Source organism: Corythoichthys intestinalis, chromosome 18, assembly GCF_030265065.1.
Source record: "Corythoichthys intestinalis isolate RoL2023-P3 chromosome 18, ASM3026506v1, whole genome shotgun sequence".
In the NCBI taxonomy this organism is placed as follows: Eukaryota; Metazoa; Chordata; class Actinopteri; order Syngnathiformes; family Syngnathidae; genus Corythoichthys; species Corythoichthys intestinalis.
In genome coordinates, this window is record NC_080412.1 from 23942184 (window position 1) to 23965522 (window position 23339).

A 23339-nucleotide genomic window follows, 5' to 3' on the forward strand; every position below is an offset into this window, starting at 1 on the left:
TTTTTGACAGATTTTCTGCGAAACTGTGAAAAATCAACATTGTTTATTTTTCCCTTTAGAAATAGCTTTTTAAAAATTGTTTATTCAATAGTTCGATCATAAAATATCGCACCCATCTATTGATAATTGTATCTTCATATCGTGACATAATTGTTATCGTGAGCAACCCAGAGGTTCCCACCCCTATACTCACATTTGATTGGATAAAATAGTGCGGCATTGATAAAATGTCTGTCCCCATGTCAGCAGCCACTTCCTGCAAATACTGGCTTTTATTTATATTTTTCTCCACTATTACACATCAGAAAAATCAAATATTGTGTGTACATTTTTAAGTATATTAAACCACCTACACGCTGTAATGTGACCGCATAAAACTGGGACTAGTTCATAGTAGTAGTCACGCTGTTTGTGAAGGACCACTTCCTCATATTCTGCTTCTTTGACAGATTTCAAGATAAACCCGCCTACTCCAAATGAGAAACAGACAAGCTAACCAATTATCACAAGGGGCTTTAATTTTGCGCGACATATTTTAGTGATTGACGGTACATTTTAGCCAATCAGAAACGCTTGCGTCACAGCACTAAACCGGAGACGGATTTCCGAACCAAGTACAGCAAAATAGCCTCTACAGTACTTTGTTTACGTCCTGTTGGTTAGCTGACAGCTGTTGTAGCTTGTTATCCGGAAAAATAGCATTTGTGCTGTCCTCATGCGAATGCTTTGACCTTTTTAACACTCGCCGCCACGTAGTTGTGGATGCTGAAAATGGAATGTTTTGTTGATTGAGGGCGTCCCGCTTAGATGCCGACAGGAGGATGAGCTCCATCACCGGTCGGGTTCTTGCCATCCCCGCTGCCTCTGTTACCAACTCCGGAGCTTCATCATCCAGAGCCTTGCACGTGGAGCTCACATCCCAGCAGGCAAGTGCAAAGCCTTTGAACGTATCATGGCACAGACAAATATTAAACTGACCAAAGGACGACCCGGGCGCTGCTGTCGCCGTGTGTTCAAGGAGTTTATGTCAGTATGCAATTGCTACTGCGGGAATAAGGCGGGCCTGTCAAGCTAGCTAGGATGCTAACAAACAGCTGCTAGCTGCTGAAACACAAGATTACTATAAAACAATTGACCCTTGCACATTCGACGTGTTCGCCGTTTTCCTGGTTTGCTTCGAAAGTGTACATGATTATGTGCTTTAATTTATTTTACTGTAAAATTCCAATAAAAAACTTTGCATGTGTGCAACCAAATGACAGGAAGGAAAACCTTGACATATGTCATGACTGTTTACTTGTCACTTGTTACAGGTTTGATATTTTGAAAACATTGTTAGGTTTGCATACGATTAATGGTTTACTTGTCATTAATTTCACAGTGCCAAAATGTTACACTTTTGATCCAAACTTTGGCTTGGCTTCACATTAAAGAGAAATGTGATACATTTAGCGTGCCTATACTAGAGTAAGACATATTGTTTAATAAATCAACACAAAAAAAAAACACCAAAAACCCCCCCACTGAATTTAACTTTTCTAATGTGTATTAGAATGTGCTACAATATGTGTAAGAGAAAAAGGTAAATAAAAGCCAGTATTCCAAGGAAGTGGCCACATGACATGGGTGTAAATATTTTGTTAGTGCTGGTACAGCCAAACAAATGTGAGTACCGTATCTTCCGCACTATAAGGTGCATCGGAGTATAAGGTGTGCCTTCAATTATTTGCCTATTTTATAACTCTTTTCATTTATTAGTGCATGCAATATAAGGCCCAGTACTACTAGTAGTAGTAGTTCGGATTGGGGTTGCATTAAGCATCCACTAGATGGAGCTGTGCTAAAGAGAATGGCATGTCATGATTAACCAATTTTCAATTCTAAACAATATTAATCGATATATAAGGCGCATCGAATTATAAGGCGCACTAGCGGCTTTTGGGGAAAATTGAAGGAAGGTATGCCTTATAGTATGGAAAATACGGTATTATAAATTACCCGCCATTCCTCGTGATGTCATTAAACCCATTAACTATTATTATTTATTATTGTTATTAATTATTGTAATATATAATGGATATCGTGTCGATTAGTGTTTATGTGTGTGGATATAATTAACTTCCCAAACTGATTTGGATGTCAATCAGAGGTTGAACACATTCGAAGCTTGCATACTTAAATACTTTGAGAAACTGTACTTTATATGAATGTCGTTTACCATAATAAGTGTTGTCTTGCGCTTTAAGTATGAGAATGTTGTGCACTTTTCATTATGATTTCTATCACACAATTATAAATCAAGTTTGGATTGATCTGTTAACCTTGATTCATGACTGGCTCCGTAATTTAAAAAAAGAAAAAAAAAAAAAAAAGGGTTGTTACAGTAAAAAAAAAAATACGGTTAGTTTACAGTTGTGGCACCAATTACAAAATTATGTTACTTGCTAAAATTATTTAAGGCATATTTCCGTAAGAACCATTTGTACATATGCTCAGTATTGGGTTACTTCATCCTCAGGCTTTTCTTTCAATGGTTGCTCACGTGTGCTGTATTCACATGGACAGTATTAACTCGGTCTCTTTGCTTTCAGTCATACAAGCCCATGAAAAATAGATTCAATTCAAAGGATGGGGCTTTTTCAGTGGGGGTACTGTATTTTTGCGTCGAAACACTTGCAACTTTCCATCGTTTGACCTTGTTTTCTGATGTAAAATTGTTCTCTCTGTTTGCTATGGTTGTTTTAATCTAGCTGTAAAAGTAATCAGTTACAAAAAAGGAACAGTCTCTTTTACTTTAATTCAAGTCAAGTGACCACCTAATTAAATCCTCTAAATATTTTCCTTGTAATTTCTTTTGATGTCACATGCTCACTTGCATGACTGATTTGGTAAGGGTTTCTTGAAGAAGTGTGTTATTGTCTTGCGCCCTCATCAACAATGCGTGAACAAGTTAGTTCCACATTTGCGCAGCCACCTATTCATACTTAATTAACACAAAGGTGACACGCTTTTCCAATTACCGATATATACTTGACAGTAAAAGTAAATTCACTAAAATTGTGTACGAGTAATTGATTAATATGGATATCAGAGTGGGGCACGTGTTTACTTTTTAACATGGAATTCTTTCTTTACAATCACCATATTGTCAACAACATAGTTAACAATTAAACAATAAACACTTTCTGGTAAAAGGGAAGAACAATAGAACAAAAGACAGAAGAGGACATTTCATATGATAAATCTGTCTACCAATAAACAGGTGAGGTCAAGGGCGTATGTTTGCATAGGGACTTAAGGACATAGCACTACCAACTTTTCAGGATGCTCAAATTGTCCCCATCAACTTTTGAGCAACCTTTTTTTCACTTTATAATGACTTCATTTATATAGGTCATTAATATTGTCTTTGTCTAAGGATAGAATTGACCCTACCATTATTAAGTGAATTGTTTTCATTATGTGTAGACTTAAATTTACCCCTCCCTTTTCACTTGCTCAATGTGCCAGTCCATTTTTTCCCTCAAACACACATTTAATTGGCTGATGACATGCCCCCCCCACCCACACACGCACTCACAGCCTCGACAGAAATACAACTTGTCGACAACATGCCGCCTCTTCCGCCCCTTCGAAGAGGAGAGATATCAGATTTTTTTTTTTCGGCAAGCCACTTTAAGTAATGTGAAAAGCTGTCAATGTTGTGAAGGTGGAGAACACACCACTAATTTTGCGACTGAAAGTCCTACCCGTGTCAGAGCTAGCATAACATTAAACTAAGTGAATTTGCTAACCTGCAAAACTCGAGTAGGAATCTGCTTAGAGAGAAGTGGCCACCTGTATGTGTTTTTTTCTCACTGTTAATGTTATTTAAAATATGAGAAATGTAATGAACTGAGGTTTACCCCGTTTTACCCAATTTTCATTTTTATTTTATTTATGTGGTCTTAAAGCAGCCCATAGGAGCTATATTGCTTTTTTTGGTTAAGTTTAGCAGTTCTTGTGGACAAAAGCAGTAGTGTTTTACCTGAAGGAAGGCTCCATTTTTATTTATTTTTGTTATCCCCTAACAAATAAGTTTTTTTTCTGTTATATTTAATTTCTTCATTTGGACAGACATTGTTGAGTGGTCTTTAGACAATTGTTTATTTTGTGCATTCCTGGATAGTTAAGAGATTATTAAAAAGTTATTACTTATTGTGTATGTTAATATGATTCAAGTTATGTTTAAATATTGCAATTTAAATTTGCTAATAAATTCCAGACATTAATTCAGGAAGACAGTTTTCAAGTTTTTGTTTTCTTAGTAGTTTTTGAAAAAAATTAAAAATGCTATTGTTTACCACGGCATATTTCTAACTGCCTTTACCGTTCAAATACACACTAAATGATCTGTGCTTTTTTATCCATTTATTTGTGTCTTTACTTCCTGGTTCAATCGTTTTTGTTTTTAACCTTTTTGTTGTTGAATTGTGTTAATAGAAAAATAAATTTCCCTTGCCTGCCTTCAATCAACAGTCACTGTACCTTCACCTATTATCTATAGATAGTCCAAATCTTCTCACCTTCATCCATCTTGACTGTCATGCTGCCTTTCAAAAAATCTGCAAGCTCCTCTCATTGTACAGCACCTTTCATCATCCCTGGAATTAATTTCCTCCAAATTTTTGCAATCTACAAATGAATGTATCTAGCTTGATATACTGTATTTCGTTTTTTCAGATGTAAATGTAAAAGATGTGAAAAAAATCCAACTGCTAAGGCACTTTAATGTTTTGATTTTTTTTTTTTTTCAACATTTAAGATGAGAGTGTCCAGAATGTCCTCGTTAGAGCAAGGAGGTTCTGTGGATATGCACTTTTCTTTAAAGGGATCCACGGATAGAAAGACTTGTAGTTCTGAAAAGATAAATGTTATGACTAGTTAAAATAATTTGATATTGAAACCCCTCTCGATATTCTCGTTTTTATACAATTTGTAAAATTAGTTTATCTAGTAGGTCGCCATTGTTGTTGACGTCGCAGGGCGGTGACGTCACATGGCTACCTTGCCAGGCTTCCAGAGTATGACTCTGGCGATATAAACATGTCATCTGTTCAACTCTTTCAATTTAAACCCGAGAGGAACATTAATGAGCATGACAGAACTGTCGATATTTCGCAAAATGAGTAGCAAAAGCAAAATGAACAGGAAACACTGGATGAGACGTGACGAGAGTAGGAAAAAAAACGGTGTTCTGACAAAATGTACACCCAAAGTACTACTGAGTTTGTTTTGTTTAGATGCATACAGACAGAACATACTAAAGATGCCTTAAGAAAATACTTAAACGTAGTAATATCAATTAAGGTTGGTTTAAATATACTACACGACTAATGTGGTCAACAGATACACAATCTGCTTTAAAGCTACCACAAATAAACACTATGCTTAAAAGTATGAGAGGCAAACACATACAAAATGTATTTTGAGGCAATCAATAGGTAATAAAAGACTCAATAAAAACATAAATAGTAATTACTCGCCGCTTTTAACCGATGAACGCATGTGTTGGACATCTCGCAGTAGCAGTGACAATCTACGTCATCACCCCGGGTGTCCATAAAACACCGCGCCCTCCGTAGGTCAAAACATGTTCTAAATATCATCGTTTTTTAAATCAATGGCAATATTTTATGTTTCTAATAACATCTTTTAGTAAAAAGAGAACCATTGTGGCTCTTTAGAGCCTACAAGTCTTTAAGTCCGAGGTTCCCTTTAAGGGATGATTGCTTGTGTGTTGCTTGTGTGTGTAAAGTCACCTGACTTTGGCATGCGTGCATCACAATTGGTTCAGGATTACTCTCAATATCCAGGGTGGTCAGAGTTTGGTGGGAAAAAAATGTTAATATGACTGGTATTTGTCTTCAACTTGTTGCAAGTCTTGGCGTGTCTCTAAATAAAATGATTGAATAGGTATAGTTTTGTGGAAAAGTGCATTTGAAAGACAGTTCTCAGAGACACTTGCATTCAAAACTTTAGTTACACACTCTTAATAATACATTAAATGGTGAAACAAGCTATCGGGCAACATATTTTCAAAGAAATGTTACCTTTTTTTTTTCTCACGAGTTGTGACATGCAAATTTTTCCGTCAAATATAATCCTCAAATGTATCTGATTCTAATCACTTTAAATGCCATGTCTCACCCCTCAGGACACGTTTGCGGTTCATCACAAGGTCTCAGATAAAGCTTAATTTTGGAAAGTCTTTCCTTTCCTAGCAGTTTTCACACTGGAGTCACAATCATTTCTCTCAGTCTGGTGTTCACATTCATCCATGCGTACTGACATCTTTAAGGGAAGGTTGAAAGTCCTTCATGGAACAATCAGCGTTCTTGTGTCTGAGACTCTTAATCATATAGGGAATCCCGTGACTTCCATGTAATCTCAGTATGACTGTAGGCGTGCAACTCGCTGGTCGTCAGAGAAATTGTTCACCATTTAATACATTTATTGAAAGTGGGGACATTATAGGCTTTTAGTTCCATTTGCCTTGGTTAGACCTTTGCAGAATTCCGTGAACCTACGCCTCCATGCTATTTTCTTTGTTACCTTGCGTCGTTAGTGTTATAAAATCAGGGGCTTTTGTCCTTGAATGTGATAACAGTGTATACCAAAAATGATTGCACATGTCTGAAACTGGGTTAGTTGATGTCATTGTTTATTTGTTCTGTATCATCACCATTTGTCTCTGGGCAAAAAGATGGTTCTGTGTTTCTGTAAAATGGGAATTTAAGCTTAAATATTTTTTTTCTGTCTTCTGCTAACATTTAACATCATTCTGTTATTCTTTCTGTGCAACAGAGACGATTACGTCATCTCCGGAGCATTGCAGCAAGAAACATCGTCAACAGGAATGGTTCCCCACTACTGGATACATACTTCACCCTCCATCTCTGTATAGGAAATCGTATATCTAGTGGTTAGTTGATTTGACTAGTAGCCCTTATAGCAGATAAATTTATTTTTGCTGTGCACACATAGCAGTTAAAGATTCACAAAAATGAAGAAACTTTCATTAGAGTACAGTACTTTGAATGAATTTGATGATTTTCTATTGTTTATGATCTGCCCTTTTTAATCATTGTTTCTTGTTTCTTTTAGATTTTTACAAGAGTGAAGTCATTCGTGACTCTCTGGTGAGTATGTTTTTTTTTTTTTTTTTTTTTTTTTTTTTAAACGGTGCATTTTTGACATGACTAGGATGTGTGTCACTGGTCAAGAAAATGTAATTGCAGAAACATAGACCTGGGTGATATTACCTTAAGTTCGAAATATAAAATTTTAAACTTTATAACCTCAATAAAAACAGCAACATTCTCTCTGGAAATGATAGGTTACAACACAAAATCAGCCAAGTTTGAAAGTAAACCATCATCTTTGTGAGCAAGGCACTCTACACTAATACTGGTTGATTGCTATCGTTTATTCATCATTAGCCATTCATACTTACTAAAGTTGTCCAATAATAACTTTTTAACCGATATCTCGATATTGTTCAACTCCAAGAATCCGATACAGATATATGCGATTGTGGACTTAACATATTATGGGTAACTGTATTGTGATTCCCCACTGGATGCTTTAATAATGATGAATGTAACAACTTAAAAGTTTTCCAAATAAACATTCTGTGAAGAATAAGAGACCAACTTCAATTGAAGTTATGGGGGAAAAGTGCCCATATTGCACCACTATATTTATTGTTAAATCAAAATAGTGCAAACATCAGCTTTTGGATCAAGTGCAAGTGCAAATTGCCCAAAAAAAACACTTATTCCGTCCTGAATGTGTGTGTGTGTGTGTGGGTACACAAATGGTCAGTTAGTGAACAAGTCAGGCTCTAAAGAGAAGTCAGACGCTGGAGTAAAGTTGAATTGGCTTTACTGTGGTCATCTATCTCTTGTCAAGAGCAGTGATACTTTTTTGTAAAATTAAAAGCAACAAAAAATTGTGTCAATAGTCTAAAATAAAGTCACAAATAAAGCAAAGTATACATCATGTGTCAATTTGAATAGCAACTGGAAGAACAGCTTGCAAGCAATGAGTAACCACATTTCACCACAAATGCAAACGAAACAAAATGTACACTGCTGGCCAAAGGTATTGGCACCCCTGCAATTCTGTCAGATAATGCTCAATTTCTCCTGAAAAATGATTGCAATTACAAATGCTTTAGTAGTAATATCTTCATTTATTTTTCTTGCATGAAAAAACCCAAAAGAGAATAGGAAAAAAATTAAGTCATTATCATTTTACACAAAACTCCAAAAATGGGCTGGACAAAAGTATTGGCACCCTTTGAAAAATCATGTGATGCTTCTCTAATTTGTGTTATTAACAGCACCTGTTACTTACCTCAGTTACTCGTGGCATATAACAGGTGGTGGCAATCACACTTGCAGCCAATTAAAATGGATTAAAGTTGACTCAACCTCTGTCCTGTGTCCTTGTGTGTACCACATTGAGCATGGAGAAAAGAAAGAAGACAAAAAAACTCTGAGGACTTGAGAAGCAAAATTGTGAGGAAGCACGGGCAATTTCAAGGCTACAAGTCCATCTCCAAAGACCTGAATGTTCCTGTGTATACTGTGCGCAGTGTCATCAATAAGTGTAGAGCCCATGGCACTGTGGCTAACCTCCCTAGATGTGGACGGAAAGGAAAAATTGAAGAGAGATTTCAATGAAAGATTGTGCGGAGGCCGGATAAAGAACCTTGACTAACATCCAAACAAGTTCAAGCTGTCCTGCAGTCCAAGGGTACAACAGTGTCAACCTGTACTATCCGTCGGCGTCTGAATGAAAAGGGACTCTATGGTAGGATACCCAGGAAGATACCCAGATGAATCTCATAGAACACCTGTAGAGAGATCTGAAAGTGACAGTTTGGAGAAGGCACCCTTCAAATCTCAGAGACCTGGAGCAGTTGGCCAAAGAAGATTGGTATAAAATTCCAGCAGAGCATTGTAAGAAACTTATTGATGGATACCGAAAGTGGTTGTTCGCAGTTATTTTGTCTAAAGGTCGTGCTTCCAAGAATTAGGCAGAGGGTGCCAATACTCTTGTCCGGCCCATTTTGGGAGTTTTGTGTAAAATTATCATGATTTATTTATTTTTTTCCATTTTCTTTTGTGTTTTTTCATTGCAAGCAAAGTAAATGGAGATATTACTACCAAAGCATTTGTAGTTGCAATCATTTTCTGGGAGAAATTAAGCATTATCTGACAGAATTACAGGGGTGCCAATACTTTCGGCCAGTAGTGTACACATCTTCAATATACTACACATCGGTCATGAATATAAAACAAAGGAAGAATATAACTTGCAAGCAATGCTTGTATAATGCACAAACAACGTGGTGAGATGGCAAGAACTGCAATAGCACTGACTGACTGCAGACGTTAGATGCTCCATTTAGCTCTCTCTTTTCGTAATGAGCTTGCAACCATGTATGATTCCGTCAGCAGATAGTGCTGGATTTAATTACACCTTGAGCCAGCAGAAGGCATCAAATACCAGAAACACGGACAGGAAATAAGTGGACATGACAGCACTGTCAAATGCATATTGGCCCAAAAGAGGTAATGAAAAACCTATGTCGATATGGTCCGATATCATTTTAGCATGCTTTGATCGGCCGTTCTAATCAGCAACTCGATAATACCGGATAACTCTAATACTTACTGTACTATGCTATCCTGATGCAATCTTTTGCGGTAAAATTTGAACATTTTTTTGAGGAGTGTTGCAAATTTTGAACTAATCTAGGGCCATTGTCTTGTGCTAAAGCTAAGTTAGCCTCACATGGGGAGACATCTCTATTTGGAAACAATTGAATATCTCATTTGCAGCTTTGCAGAAGTCAAATACCAACAGACAAACAGGTTTATTTGACTATTTAACAGTATTTTAATTCATGCTCATTACCTGGCTACCTTATTTCCATCACAACATAGTCAGCGTTTCTGGGTGATTCTTTTGAAGGAGCCATATGCAACATCCTCACTTGCAATAATTACGTTTTGGATTTGCTGAAAACTTCACCACTTTCACTCAAATGACAAATTGAGTTACTTCCGATTCACGCATCTTTTTTTTTTTTTTTTCTATCATGCGCTTGCCTAATCGGAGTTCTGCACCTGGGTTAAATGCAAACTATTCACGTACTAATGAGGGAAACACGTTGTAATTGTCCACCCTCAAATGACAGCTGAGCTGTGTATATATTTGCTTGAATGTCGTGCACAAGATCAAAAGTCCACCTTGGGCTGAACTATGTTCATTCTGCAGGCTGAAGTGCCCCAATTTTGATATTTTTGCCTTTATTCAAAGGAAGTCAGTGTGAATGCGTTGAGTCACATGGAAGAGGATATTTTCGAATCCGATCTAGGCTACTTACGTACATTCATTTCATGGAATGTAGCTGCAGTCTGAACTGTCAAGTACTTCCAAAGTGGAATTCAGACAAGCGTTGATGATGTCAATTTGTATTGCTTGCCAACGGGTGAAATGGTGGGGTCGGAGTGAAGTGGTGGGAAATGAGAACAAACGTGGAGGGAGCGTGAAGTGCAACAGTTGGGGAAGAAACTATCGAAAGGCAACTTTCACATGTTTGTTTAGCATGTTGTTTACTAAGCACATTGCTGTGACGTGCTTTATTATTGCTCTTTACCGCATGTTCAACACTTTTCGGCTGCTATAAAAAGTTGAACGGTCTGAATGTAGCCTATGTGAAGTACTATAGGAAGACTATTCATTTCAGCTCTCTGCTCAACTTCCCTTCTAACACTGTAGCATTGTTGCTGACAAAGGTTTTCTAGTATTTTGTCTCAGTCCTCCTGTCAATCTTGAGAAATGTTTCCTGTCAGACCTTCCTGTTTTCATTTTGCTATGGCTTTTTACTTCCTAAGTGAGTTACCTTCGCTAGTTCCGGGCTCTGTTATGGACTGTGCTCTTCAGTTTATGAATGTCTTTTCCGGTTTCTCCATATGACGGATTAAAATAACCTTTTCTAGAGCATTTTAAACCGTTTAACTGCTGTTGCCTCCTCTCCTTAGCCGTGGACAATAAACTGACTTTCACTGCACTCTTAAAATTTACATTGAAAAGTAATTTGTAATATTTCAAGTCATAATCAAAGTGTCTGTAGTATATTTTTACTGTATTCCAGTTAATAGAATGCCATGTTTTTCAATCTTTTTTGAGCCAGGGCACACTTTTTTCGTAAAAAAAAAAAAAAAAAAAAAAAAAAAAAAAAATCCCACGGTAAACCAACAGCAAAAAAATGTCAAAATGGAATTCAGTGCCTATATTAACAATATAAAGTCATGTACTGAATAGGAATCAAATAAGCACAAAGAAAAACACATTTTTTATTCATATTTGTACTCCGTGTGAAACCTGGGCTTGTTGTATTGCATTGTTGTTTGTGGCAGCCCTTTTAATTTTCGTCTTTGTCTTTTGGATAAAATACTTATTCGTGGGGTAGTAGGGATGTCCCGATTGTATATTTTTGCACCAGAGTCCGAGTCACCGGATTTCGTGAATCTGCCGATACTGAGTCCCAATCTGATACTAATTTTTGTTAAAAAATAAAAAAAATAAAAAAAGCTAACAAACATGTTACAGTACGTTACTGTTTACAGTACAGCCTCTTTTTCCAAGAGTGTTGCGGAACATAACAAGGCCATTGTATTTCTTGATTATTTTGTTACTTGTTAGCCCTTTAAAAAAAAGTACATTAGTGTACTGCTCAAAACAGTGTGTTTCCTTGTGCGCTGCCCAACAGCCAGCTAACGTAGAACATCCTCCCAAAAAATACAAGGCTTGGTCTTTTCTTGTTTTTATATGGAGTACTTTGTTTCTTGCACAAACTTTAACGAACATTCATGTATTCAACACAACTGCACAATACACAAAGGTACACAAATACCATGTAGGCACCACACTTCACTTGAGCTACAAGCTCTTAGTACAGGCTAGCTTCCATACAGCATGACTTAGTAACAAATTTAGTTTATACAGCTTTTCCCAATAATATGCCGTATATGTGTGTTTAACTGGTTGGTATAGGTATAAAATACTTACATATAGTAAGTATTTTAAGGCAGAAAGGTAACAGAAAGCACTCAACAGCATCAATGCGACTGACAGGCTGTGTACTGTGCAAGTGAATGAGCCTTTGTTCTAAACCGCATCACAGGATGGATGCAATGGATTATTATGACCACAAGATAGCAGTAACGTGCTGTAAAATGTCAACTAACACTTAACATTGGAAACTCTAGCCAGCACAATACATTTTAATTTTTTAAAAAATTTTATTATTTCTAATTAATTTTAATTTTAATTTGAAAACTTAAGTTTCACAAGATTCTCTGAAAAATGGCCCGATCGGCCTGATTTCCGATTACGTGAACGGATCGTGGACATCCCTATTTTTTAGTCTTAGTCGAGTTTGAAAGCTTTCAAAGCATCTTTGTTTTTTAAAAAAAACTTACTATTGATGTCACCATTATAGTTTTGCTAGCTAGCTGCTAGCTCCAATGCCACTTTTACCTCTTACGCATCACTAAACAAAATAATTAGCTCCCTACTTACGCCTATTGATACGGAAGAGTATTGCATGATTGCTGACCATTGGACAGCATGGACACACAAACACGGGACATTTGCGGATTCATTAAAAAAATGGATGATTTTCCAATACACACCACACACTATGCACATTGGTTGAAAAACACTGATCTAATGTACTGTTATATGTATTTTTAAGAATCCTACCTGGAGGAGTCTGGACTTTGGCATGTTGCCGGACCTTCTGGACACCTCAGTGTCTTGCTTTGTTGTAAGGATCTGGGGAGGACAGGAGAAACAATACCAGCTGCTCATAGAATGGAAGGTCAATCTGGATGGCCTCAGATATACAGGGCAGCAGGTCAGCAGCCACACACAAGCCTATACACCACAATAAAAGGCCTCCTTTAAACTAATTCAATTCCCTTGTTTTCATTGTATATATCTACTAGAATTAAGGGGCATTATCTGCCAGTACTTCACATAATTTTTACTCAGATTTCTGGAAATAAGAAAAATAGCTAGCTGAAAATGAGTTTAGCTTAACAGACTTATTTTAAGCAATAAATTAGTATATTTAATCGTATAAAAAAGCTTGATGGTCAGAAATGTTCTTGATCCAAGAATAGATATTGGTCAAAACATTATTTGAAAGCAAATGTTTCTTGATTTAGGTGAAAAATGGCCCATAGTAATGTTTACTTAAATTAAGTGGAGTAATCTAACGCATTAATCTGTTAACTAGTCTTTAACACTCAAGATGAAGAAAATTATTTGACTAGATTTAAGAAAAATAATCAAGACGTTATAAATTTGCAGTGTAATGTATTAATTGTAAACATTATTTGTATGATTATGTGAAATAAATTTTGTACGTTTACAAATTAAATAAAAATATGCACGCAAGATCTGATATTTGTTCGCCTTAAGATTATAAAATATTACTATTTCTACAAATTTTGCAGTATTCGATTAAAAAAAAAGATTTGAATGAAATTTTGCTGCTTCGAGTGTTCGTTTAATTAAAGTGGTGTTGTAATGGTTTGTTTGGACAGTGTTTGCATTTAGATTTATTGATTTGGGTGGATACACTGCCCTCTAGTCTGCCTCATTTCACATGGCTTAATCCAGCTGCTCCCTGTTAAGACCAAGATAAGCTAAGTTTTTGTTTGAGCTAAAGTTTTTTTTTTTTTTATGCATTCATAATTTAGTTTATAGGTATATTTAGCCTTTTTTTGTGGGAATATGTGTGTGTGAACCATTTGTTAAGAGCATTGTAAAAAAAAAAAATTTAGCATATTACAGCATTTAAGCTAGTGGACGTTTGCTATGTAAGTTAGCAAATTGTTCTTTTGTTGTACATTGATCCTCATTTACCGGTATTTATTTTTTGAAATCGTTTGAGGTTCAGCTCATGTATTTTAATTTTTTATGTTCCTTATTTGATTACTCGATTATTTGAACTAATTAGTTCATCGATTAATCGACTACTAAAATAATCGATAGCTGCAGCCCTAATTTCTACAGCATTGTTGTTGTTGTTTTTTTACAGATTCGGTCCAGGAATACAAATGAGATCATATTTGGGTTGAATGATGGCTATTACGCGGCTGACTTTGATCAGAAGGTATAGTATTTGTTTATTTCTAAAGAACTCTTGCATAATGATTTGCTACACTGTGCTTCATTTCAATGCGGACATGTTTCTGTTGCAGGATAATTCCGAGCGCAAGAAAAATAGTCTGCTTCAGGTCGACCAGAGCTCAGTTAGAAATTCTTACAGTGTTTTTTCATTGCTCAGGTAAGCATGTTGCTCACAAAACAGATTATTTGGTATAGTGCAGATCTCACACACACACATAAAAAACACACACAAAACGAAATGTATCAACCAAGAACCTCTGAACTTGACTAAAAAAATGCTTATTGAACAGTGCTGCGCTACAATATCCAACACTGGAATTTTGAAGCATCACGACCCCTGATGATTTTTTTTTTTTTTTTTTTGGAAACACAACTCTATAAAAGTACCGCCCCTTCTGTAAACAAAAATGAATTAAAAGTAGTCCACTCAGGCAAAAGCCCAATTCGCATAATATTTTCATGGTGATGTAAGGCTTCACTGGGAAAAATAGAAGCAGTACAATTTAAGACCACAAGAGGGAGATGGAGATTTGTTGAGTAACCATCTTGGTGGAATCCTGCTTCTGCAATAATTGTCCTCAAAATACTGTGCTGGCATCTGTTGGTAAACAGTATGTTTTCACTACCTATGAAATTTAAGCACTATTTACAGTAACCACAGGGCTTTCCCCCTAGGAGTACCCTATGGTAAAAAATATATACAGATTACGTACTAGGATAATAACACATTTTGGTAAAGTGCCTGCAAATTTGGAACACTCAAGTTAGACTCTACCAAAATAAGAGAAAGATCCTGTCATTTCCATCATTATGGCAGTTTCCACTAACATTTTCAGACCGTCTAAGAATTTTAACAAAGTTTATGACGTGAGCAGTGTAATGAAATTAGAGGATAATTGCCTTACTCATTTGAAGTCTACTCCGTTATCTGGAATTGGTAGTGGTTTGTGTTTTTTGTAGAAGAGACCATAGCAACCTCTAAACTTGCGGTACTAATTTAATCTCGTTCACCTCGGTTCTTTGCTTCTTCTGGAATTACAGTTTATTTTACTGTTCTCTTTTTCCCGTCCACACCCAGTAGGATGCTTTAGCACAGTTACTGTGATCTATATTTGCCCCTCTGGCAGTCATTTGCAGCTCCTTATGAATGTTAAGATTCTTCCTAGGCTTGGTATAAGGCTAACAATTGCGGATTAATTAATCTTATTTATCAGATAATAGCAGGGATCATCTTCAGGCTCTTGTAATAGACATAAAATGAATTAACAATATTGAACTCAAAATAGAATTATCCAGGAACAAAAAGCGAAAAAATTTGTATCCCTTTTTCATAATATTCCGTTTTCTGGTATGACAAGAATTAAGATGCTAATTATTTTCTGTTCATCAAAAAAACATTTGCCAAGAGGGGGAAATAAAAGCCTCATAAAGGGTTATAAAGCACATGGTGAAACCCTCTGAGGTACGTATCAAAGTTTATTTCGTTTGGTGTTTTACCAGTCATTTACCATTTTATCTTGCCAATTTAATGGCACCTACAACACCATATTACAAAAATGACATGATAAATCATAAACACACAAAAAAAGTTTTACACATGCATTAGGCTACTGCATTACACCTACTGTCACCAGGCATATGTTAGAAACAGATTTTCATTCAAAATTGTATTTTTTCAATGATATGCAAAATAACAGTTAACAAAAGCAGCAGTTACACCAACCTGCATGTCCTAATCCTATTTATTTATTTTTTTTAATTTTCCTGATTTCCTCACAACTAAATAAAAAACCTCAATTTTAACTACTTAAGAACATAGGATGGAGGGTTGGGCATCGTTTGAAATTGAACCATTCCGCTACCAATTCCGATTCTACGTTTAGATTCCGGTTCTGAACTATTCTCGATTTCGATTCTTTTAAGAGGCAGGGTCCAAAAAATAAAAAATAAAAAAAAAAGCCAGGGTAAAAAAATTGCATTGTTTATAATAATGTCTTCTCGATGATTTTTTTAAATTATATGAACTTCTCACAGGGCTATTTTTAACCTGTGTATTAATATCAGTCTTTGAACTTGAATGTGATGGTTTCTTTCCACAGGAGTGCACTTTCACAAAGATGTTTATTTTTCCAAAAGCTCACGGACAAAACATTTACACACATTCTTTTGCCATACATGTACCTTAGCTGAGAGCTTCGACGAAGTATTAGTATAAATTCTTCTATTGATTATAATTTGATGATCTTTTAGTACTGTTGATACTGACAAGCACACGCTTCATGTGGCTTCTTCATCGTGGTTTTCGGCAGCAATTTTTTCCGCTTGGCGGTCAGGGCAGCGAAACATGGAATCGAAATGTAAAAATTCGAACGGTTCCGGGAGCATCGGAGTGTTAGAACCGGATCCCATCGATGCTCGATGCCCAACCCTAATAGAATGTACATAAAAATTGAAGAAAATGTAAACATTTACTTTATTTTTTGTAAATAATAAAGATATAAGTAACATACATTAACAAAAATAAGTACAAATGACTTACATTATGCACAGTGAAATGGAATGTATTTCGAAAATCACACAAGCATGGACTTTTATAAGGACATAAATAAGTAGCCTAACATACACAAACATGAACAAAAAAAGTCCAAAGTGCACACTGACATGGAAGATGGTCTGAACCTCCCCAGCAGAGCAAATAAAACAAAAATAAATAATCCTCTTTAACTCTTTCCTTTCTGATGTGATCATTTTTCAGTTGCATTTTTTATCACATTAATTCAACAAGCTTGTTCTTTTTTTCTTTTTTGCTGTTCCAGAAAACAATGTGCATTTGAACCAATCGGAGCTAACGATCTCTGCTGATCACACGTCAGTATGTCAGCCAAATAAACGGACAACTGAGTTTGAGTTTTGTGGTTTGCGCACATTGATGCGACACAAGCACTTTTTTATGCTTGTTGTTAACACTTGTGTATGTAAATCCGATGCTGGTAGATTGTTTTCTTCCTGGAGATGAGATACGTATGTGGCATTTTTAAATTTTTTATTTTTAAACATAAGCTTTTTACAGTTGCCGTAATATTTTAGGGATCAAAGCACCGTTCCGGCCCGTTCCGGCCCCGAATCTTTTACCGGAACGGTGTTGGGGACCGTTTTGGCCCACTTTCACCCCTGATATCGCGAAAAAGAAAAAAATTGAACTTAACTGGAAGTTTCACAAGACCAGGTTTATCTACCACCCCGTTGTATCAAATGTCACTGTCAAAGGAATCAAATGTTTTTGTTTTCGAGATGATAATCGTCTTCAAGGGTCGAGTGCACAGCCATAGTCATAACTTCCTGTAAAACCCCCACCTCCCTTCCCGCTATAGTTGTTTGGTGTCTCTCTTGAGTTGGAAATAAAAAGTTGCTGTGATTAATTTTGTTCTCTGGCACTTTCCCAGTGAGTCGTTCATCGATCGTATGATCGAGCCTGATCAGCAGGCGAAAGACAAAAAGAGTGATGGGGGCAGACATGCGTGAAAAGGAGAGAGAAGATAACTATTCTCACCCGGATTGAAACGACAGTATCAGATTCTCCCATTGCAATCACCTAAACACATGAAGCTGTCAAAAGAGAGCTGCCCTGATGATTCCAAACCGCTATCTTCAGCTGTCATCACTGTCACCTCAAACAGATTAAAGAACATGGGCGTTAAATACAAAATAAAAGATTTTAGAAAGAGGAAAGATTTAGAAATTAGCCTCAGACACAAACTCCATCTACAACTTGTTTTAAAGTTTCATCATATTAACATTACTGTATAAAAATATCATATACTTGTTTCCCACCGTCTGTGTTGCAATATGATTGAACTCTTTTCCTGTTTAAGGGACATTAGTGACCAAAATTATCTCAAATAATGAGTTAAATAAAAAATTACATTATTTTCTTCAAACCGATAAAATGACTTTGCCTTTAAACAACTTGGGAAAACAGGTGTTGGGAAGCTTTAGTTTTCTGACATTATAGTTTTCTGTTGAAAATGTACTAGATGGTGCAGTTAACTCTTTAAGCGTCAAAGTTGTAAAATTGCACAAGCAACGTTGCTGACTTTAACAAGGAAGAGCTGCAAATATGGTACCTCAAGCAGGTAGTTACTACCCCCACCCCCCAAAAAATGGCAGACATCTGCCATGTTTGCATCTTAATAGTTAAAAATACACTGATTTCTTCATCAAGATCAGGAGAAAATTCTTACAAATCAGCCAAGACATCTTGGACAAGTCGGGTTCATCCTTGGGTGCAATATCCAGAGTCCTTAAGTGCCGCAGTCGTCTGTTCAAAAAATTACTGGTATATGAAAGCAAAACCACCATAGGCGAAGTCCAGCCAGCATCGCACCCAAAAGGATGGATTTTTGTGCCCAGACATGAAAGTGCTTTGGTTTAAAATGTGCATATCAATAAGCCTGTTGTGATAGGCAATAAGTAAATTTATCGCACAGTGTGGGCGGTGATTTGAGTGCGTGCATGCGGGCATATATTTGTGCATGTTTGCGTGTGCTGCATGCACTCAGCACATGTGGGTGTTGATTGCAGATGAGACTCTAGTTCCTTTCACAGATGTTTATTGGTCATCAACACGTCGTAAAATTTAAGGTCAGACATACAAAATAATGAAACACATCTATATTAAACATTGTAAAATGCTACCATTGAACTAGTGGATAAAAGACAATGTGCTAACCACTTTAGCCTGCTATAAAACACTAGCAGTTTTCTCCGAAATGCCAAATTGCGGTTAAAAGGTGACACTTCGAATACAACATTAAAACTCGCTGGCATTTGCAAACGATGCAAAAAAAAGAAAAAAATCTATTGCTTACACCACACGCATGACAAAAAGAGAAGTGCACTTTTTTTGTTTTTATTTTATCCATTTTGGATCGAATACACACACTTTTGATGGGCTCTAATTAGGAGTGTGCCATCTTAGGCACCCTACGAATTCGCTAATTAGCATAGTGCTCAGTGCTAACAAGTAACATCTAAAAAAACAACATCAATGAAGGCTAAACAGTACAAGAGGGTTCGTGTACTCACCTCTTATAGACGCACACGGGACTTAGCAACACACTAGGGACATTTTCCAAAAAACACGACTTGAACCTACTACTGGACAACTGAAAGGCAATGAGTAATGGACTATCTCTCTTCTCCTCTAACTCTGAAAGATAACTTGCGCACAGAAGAGGACCCAAAGCGTGACCCGGTTCTTGCCTGTCTCATACACAAATGTATTTTCGAGTCTTTTGAAGTAAATTTCTCGCTCAGTAACTTCCGCTGCAGCCATCCTTGTGCATCCCTTTAGGTGTCCGGGCAGCAGACGTATCTTGAATTTTGTTCCGCTAGCAGCAGGCTGTCATTATTATTTCATTATTAGGGAAAATCATCGTTTTTGAATGTTCGTTCACGAATCGTAATCTAATCGTCACGCGCTGAATATCGATGAATCTAATAATCGATTTTTTGGAAAACCCCTAGCTCTAATTGGCAGAGAACAAAAATGGCATTGGGTTTCTTACCTATTTCATAGTCTGCACTCTGCTAGTTTCAAATGACTCATTATGCAGTATGTGTGTTTTTTTAAAATATTTATTATTTATAATATAGTTTGTGTTTTATTTAAGAATAACATTTTATTGCAATTGAATGTGTGATTTATTAGAATGCATTGTCACTACATTTGTTGAATTAATTAAAAAAAAAAAAAAATCACATACAGTATCGGCAATAATTTATGAGACAATATATCGCCTACTAAAATTTGTTATGGCGACAGACCTACATATCACACAGTGAGAGGTTTCAGCTGTACTTACTTTGCTTGCGCAAAAACCTTGAACGTTTCTGTCTTAACTACAGGCTCCACACAGCCCAAAGAGCCATCAAACAGACCCAAGTGACAGTGCAGAAGATTGGAAAGGAGATTGAGGAGAAGCTAAGAACAACAGCAACGTGCACAGTGCGGGTAAGTGAAGTCACACAGCAGAAATAGTTTTATTTTAAAGATAACCATTGGACGCAGGCAATTTAATTGCTTATTTTCAGTCTCTTTAACGGTTTTCAATTACTAAATTGGTTGATTATGAGCACGTTGACTTGAATTTCACGTTTCTTTGGAGAAAAAACAAAGATGTGAGTTGCGATGCCATGGTACCAGAGGGTGGTAATTGCTGTGATCAGCGATAACGTGCATATCTGCTTTTGTACTAATAAGCATCTGCTCAGTCTGTTGCATGAAAGGCTCAAGGTGATTTAAGCGTTTGGATCGTCCAAACTAATGTGAGGTCTAATTTCACACACTGACCAGTTATTGTTTCGTTTTGTTTTGGTTGCTTAACCAAGCAGTGCGGAAGAAGAAATATCCCATCTGTCAAAATGGATCCAGGAGACATTGTTTATGTTCTCCCCATGTCATATCCTCCAGTGGGATACAAAGAAAACGCAAGAAAGCATATCTAACATTTTTGGGATTGGTAGCCACACAGCTGTGAAAGCGGAACACTGATCCCTGGTTTGACGTTGTTTATTGTAAATGCTGACTTCATAAGCATCTCCTTTGCTCTGCAGCTAGTCTAAGCTACCCGAAGCTATGACACTTCTGTGTTTTTATCCTGCAGGTAGACGCTCCTTTTCGGAAAAATAATTTCTACCCTGACTTGTCAAAATCCACTCCCACTTAATAAATTAGTTTTTCTATGAAGCAGGATGTAGCCTGCTAAGTGCTAACACTCTAACACATGGACATTTATACCTCCACTTTTAAAGGGACTCGCGAGAGTTAATTCATAAACCTGACATTTTAAATGAGACTGCCCAAAAAAAAATCTCTTCTGCTTTCCTTCAATAGAGGGGGTTCGGGTTGACCATTCTGTACACGTGCCTGTGTACATCCACGAACATCCCCGCCGTCGTCTTTGCTTGGCAAAAACACTTTTCTAACCGACCTAAGTCTTGCTAATAACTGTTTATACGTTTCTGGTGCTTATTTATGGGCCAAACACTTGTTGCTTTGAGTTTGTTCTCGTGCAAGCCATGCACGAACTGCAGTTACGATTTATGCTAGAAGTGGCTGTTGCGAGTAAAAAAAAAAAGGGACAACTTCCATATACTGTTAGTTGAAGCTTGCGTTTGGTACTTTAACAATGATTGACAGGTTTGTAGCTTTGATCTGGCAAGAGAAGCTTGGTAGAAAGGCACAAATGTGCACTGTGCAACCTATTGTGTTATTGAGAGGCTGTTTTTCAGCAGTGTGAGTGTCAAAGCATAAGTGGATTTGAACGGACTCGCTCAATGAAGCATTTAATAAAGATAAGCATTTTCCCAAGTTATTTTTCTTAAAAAAAAATAATTCACATTATGAAGGCGGCACAGTGGGACAGTAACATGTATGGAACGTTTGTTCTAATAAACAAAAACTTTTTTCGGTATCTGATCGGGACTATCGGCAGATTCTCAAAATCAGGTGACACTGATTCGGGTGCAAAAATATGCAATCGGGACATCACTACCAATAAATGTTTAATATATTTCCATATATAGCTTTGTGTATTGAATACATAAGTGATGATTTGTTTTCCTTATGTTCACAAACATATACAGTATTTTGACACACTGAACCCTGATGGCATTTGAGAATATTTTTGTCAATTACCTTGCTCTGACCACTTGCATTGAATGGAAACTCACTCGTAAAGAAGTATTTGCCTTATGAATATCAGACCTGAAAAAAAAAAAAATAGATTGACTGCTGTCAGTCATTTTATTTTCACTCATTCATCTTTATTTGTTTCAGTAGTTGGTGTCTTAGAATTATGAACATTTCCTAGTGCCCCAATATGAGATTGTGTGGGGAAAAAAAAGTAATTCCACCATTACGTGTGGAAAAGTGCCCATTTTCGTATTTTACTCTTACTGAAGCAAAAGTTGAAAGACAGTGGTGTTTTGCGGCAGCAGATAAGAATGCAAAAACGAGCCCTGACTTTGTCATTAATGTTAATCAAAGGTCAAATTCCAGGGAGGGTTGAGGTTGAAAGAGGCTCTGACATTGGTACAAAAGCTTGACTGGTTTACCTGTATGTCAATCACATCTAAAGACAAATCCAATATTAAGTAGGAATGGAATTGCTCCATTTTTTCATAAGGAAACAAGAAGTTCTGACACTAGCTTTAAATTAAACCAGTCAAAAAAGTCATCGATAAATTAGGACTGGAATTGTGCCCTTTTTTTCATAAGCAGAGAAGAAGTTCTGACACTAGCTTTAAATTAAACCAGTCAAAATAGTCATTGATAAATTGGGCAGTTTTGTGTTATGTGTAGAGACAGACCGATTATTGGCGCTATGAAAAAATCAATTTAAACTGGGTTATTTTGGCTCAGATGCAGCCATGCCTCTCTCTCCTCCCTGCTGTCTGCTGCACTAGTGTTCACCCTGTCCTCTGAATGGTTAAATGGTAATGGTAAATGGAGTTACACTTGTATTGCGCCTTTCCACCTTTTTAAGGCCCTCAGACCGCTTCACACTATATCCTCATCTACCTACTGGTGACGCAGCACCAGGAGCTAGCTGGGGTTTAGTATCTTGCTCAAGGATACTTAGACGAGGTCATCAATTGACCACTGAACCATGCCACCCCGCAAGCGGCAGAGGCATTCAATACACATGCTTTAGGCGTTTCTATGAAGTTCAGCGTTTGCATTATTCATTTTTTTACACCAATTTTTACACTTTTACTGCAAATGAATACCGGCTCCAAAATCTGTTATCGGCCCCTCTAACTACTAATAATCGGTATCGGTCCTAAAATACCTCTAGTTATGTGTTAATTATTTGTCCTGTTATGTGCTGAGGATATATAAAATAACATTTTGAACGTGTGTTTCTTTTAACTGAAAAATGACCTGGTGCCTTAGTGCACAATGTTAGTGATCCGACTCTGCAAAGTGCATACCTGTCAACCCGAGGCCGTTGGCAATCTTACAAATAGTGACGTATGCCCTTACAAATTGGTGACTAATCTTACAACGTTGT

General features: G+C 36.7%; 1 protein-coding gene across 2 annotated transcripts in view; it reads left to right on the top strand.

Annotated features, from left to right (window-relative positions):
• The first annotated feature begins 576 nt into the window (after positions 1–576).
• uvrag (UV radiation resistance associated gene) overlaps positions 577–23339 on the top strand; it is a 111001-nt gene continuing 88238 nt past the window's right edge. The window contains exons 1-7 of one of the 2 annotated variants that reach the window (XM_057820829.1): positions 577–926; positions 6847–6964; positions 7147–7181; positions 12818–12979; positions 14171–14245; positions 14334–14419; positions 20170–20275. In XM_057820829.1, the coding sequence (XP_057676812.1) occupies positions 822–926; positions 6847–6964; positions 7147–7181; positions 12818–12979; positions 14171–14245; positions 14334–14419; positions 20170–20275 (687 nt within the window). In that variant the 5' untranslated portion in view covers positions 577–821. The remainder of the gene's footprint in view (positions 927–6846; positions 6965–7146; positions 7182–12817; positions 12980–14170; positions 14246–14333; positions 14420–20169; positions 20276–23339) is intronic. The other variant, XM_057820830.1, reaches the window with a different exon arrangement.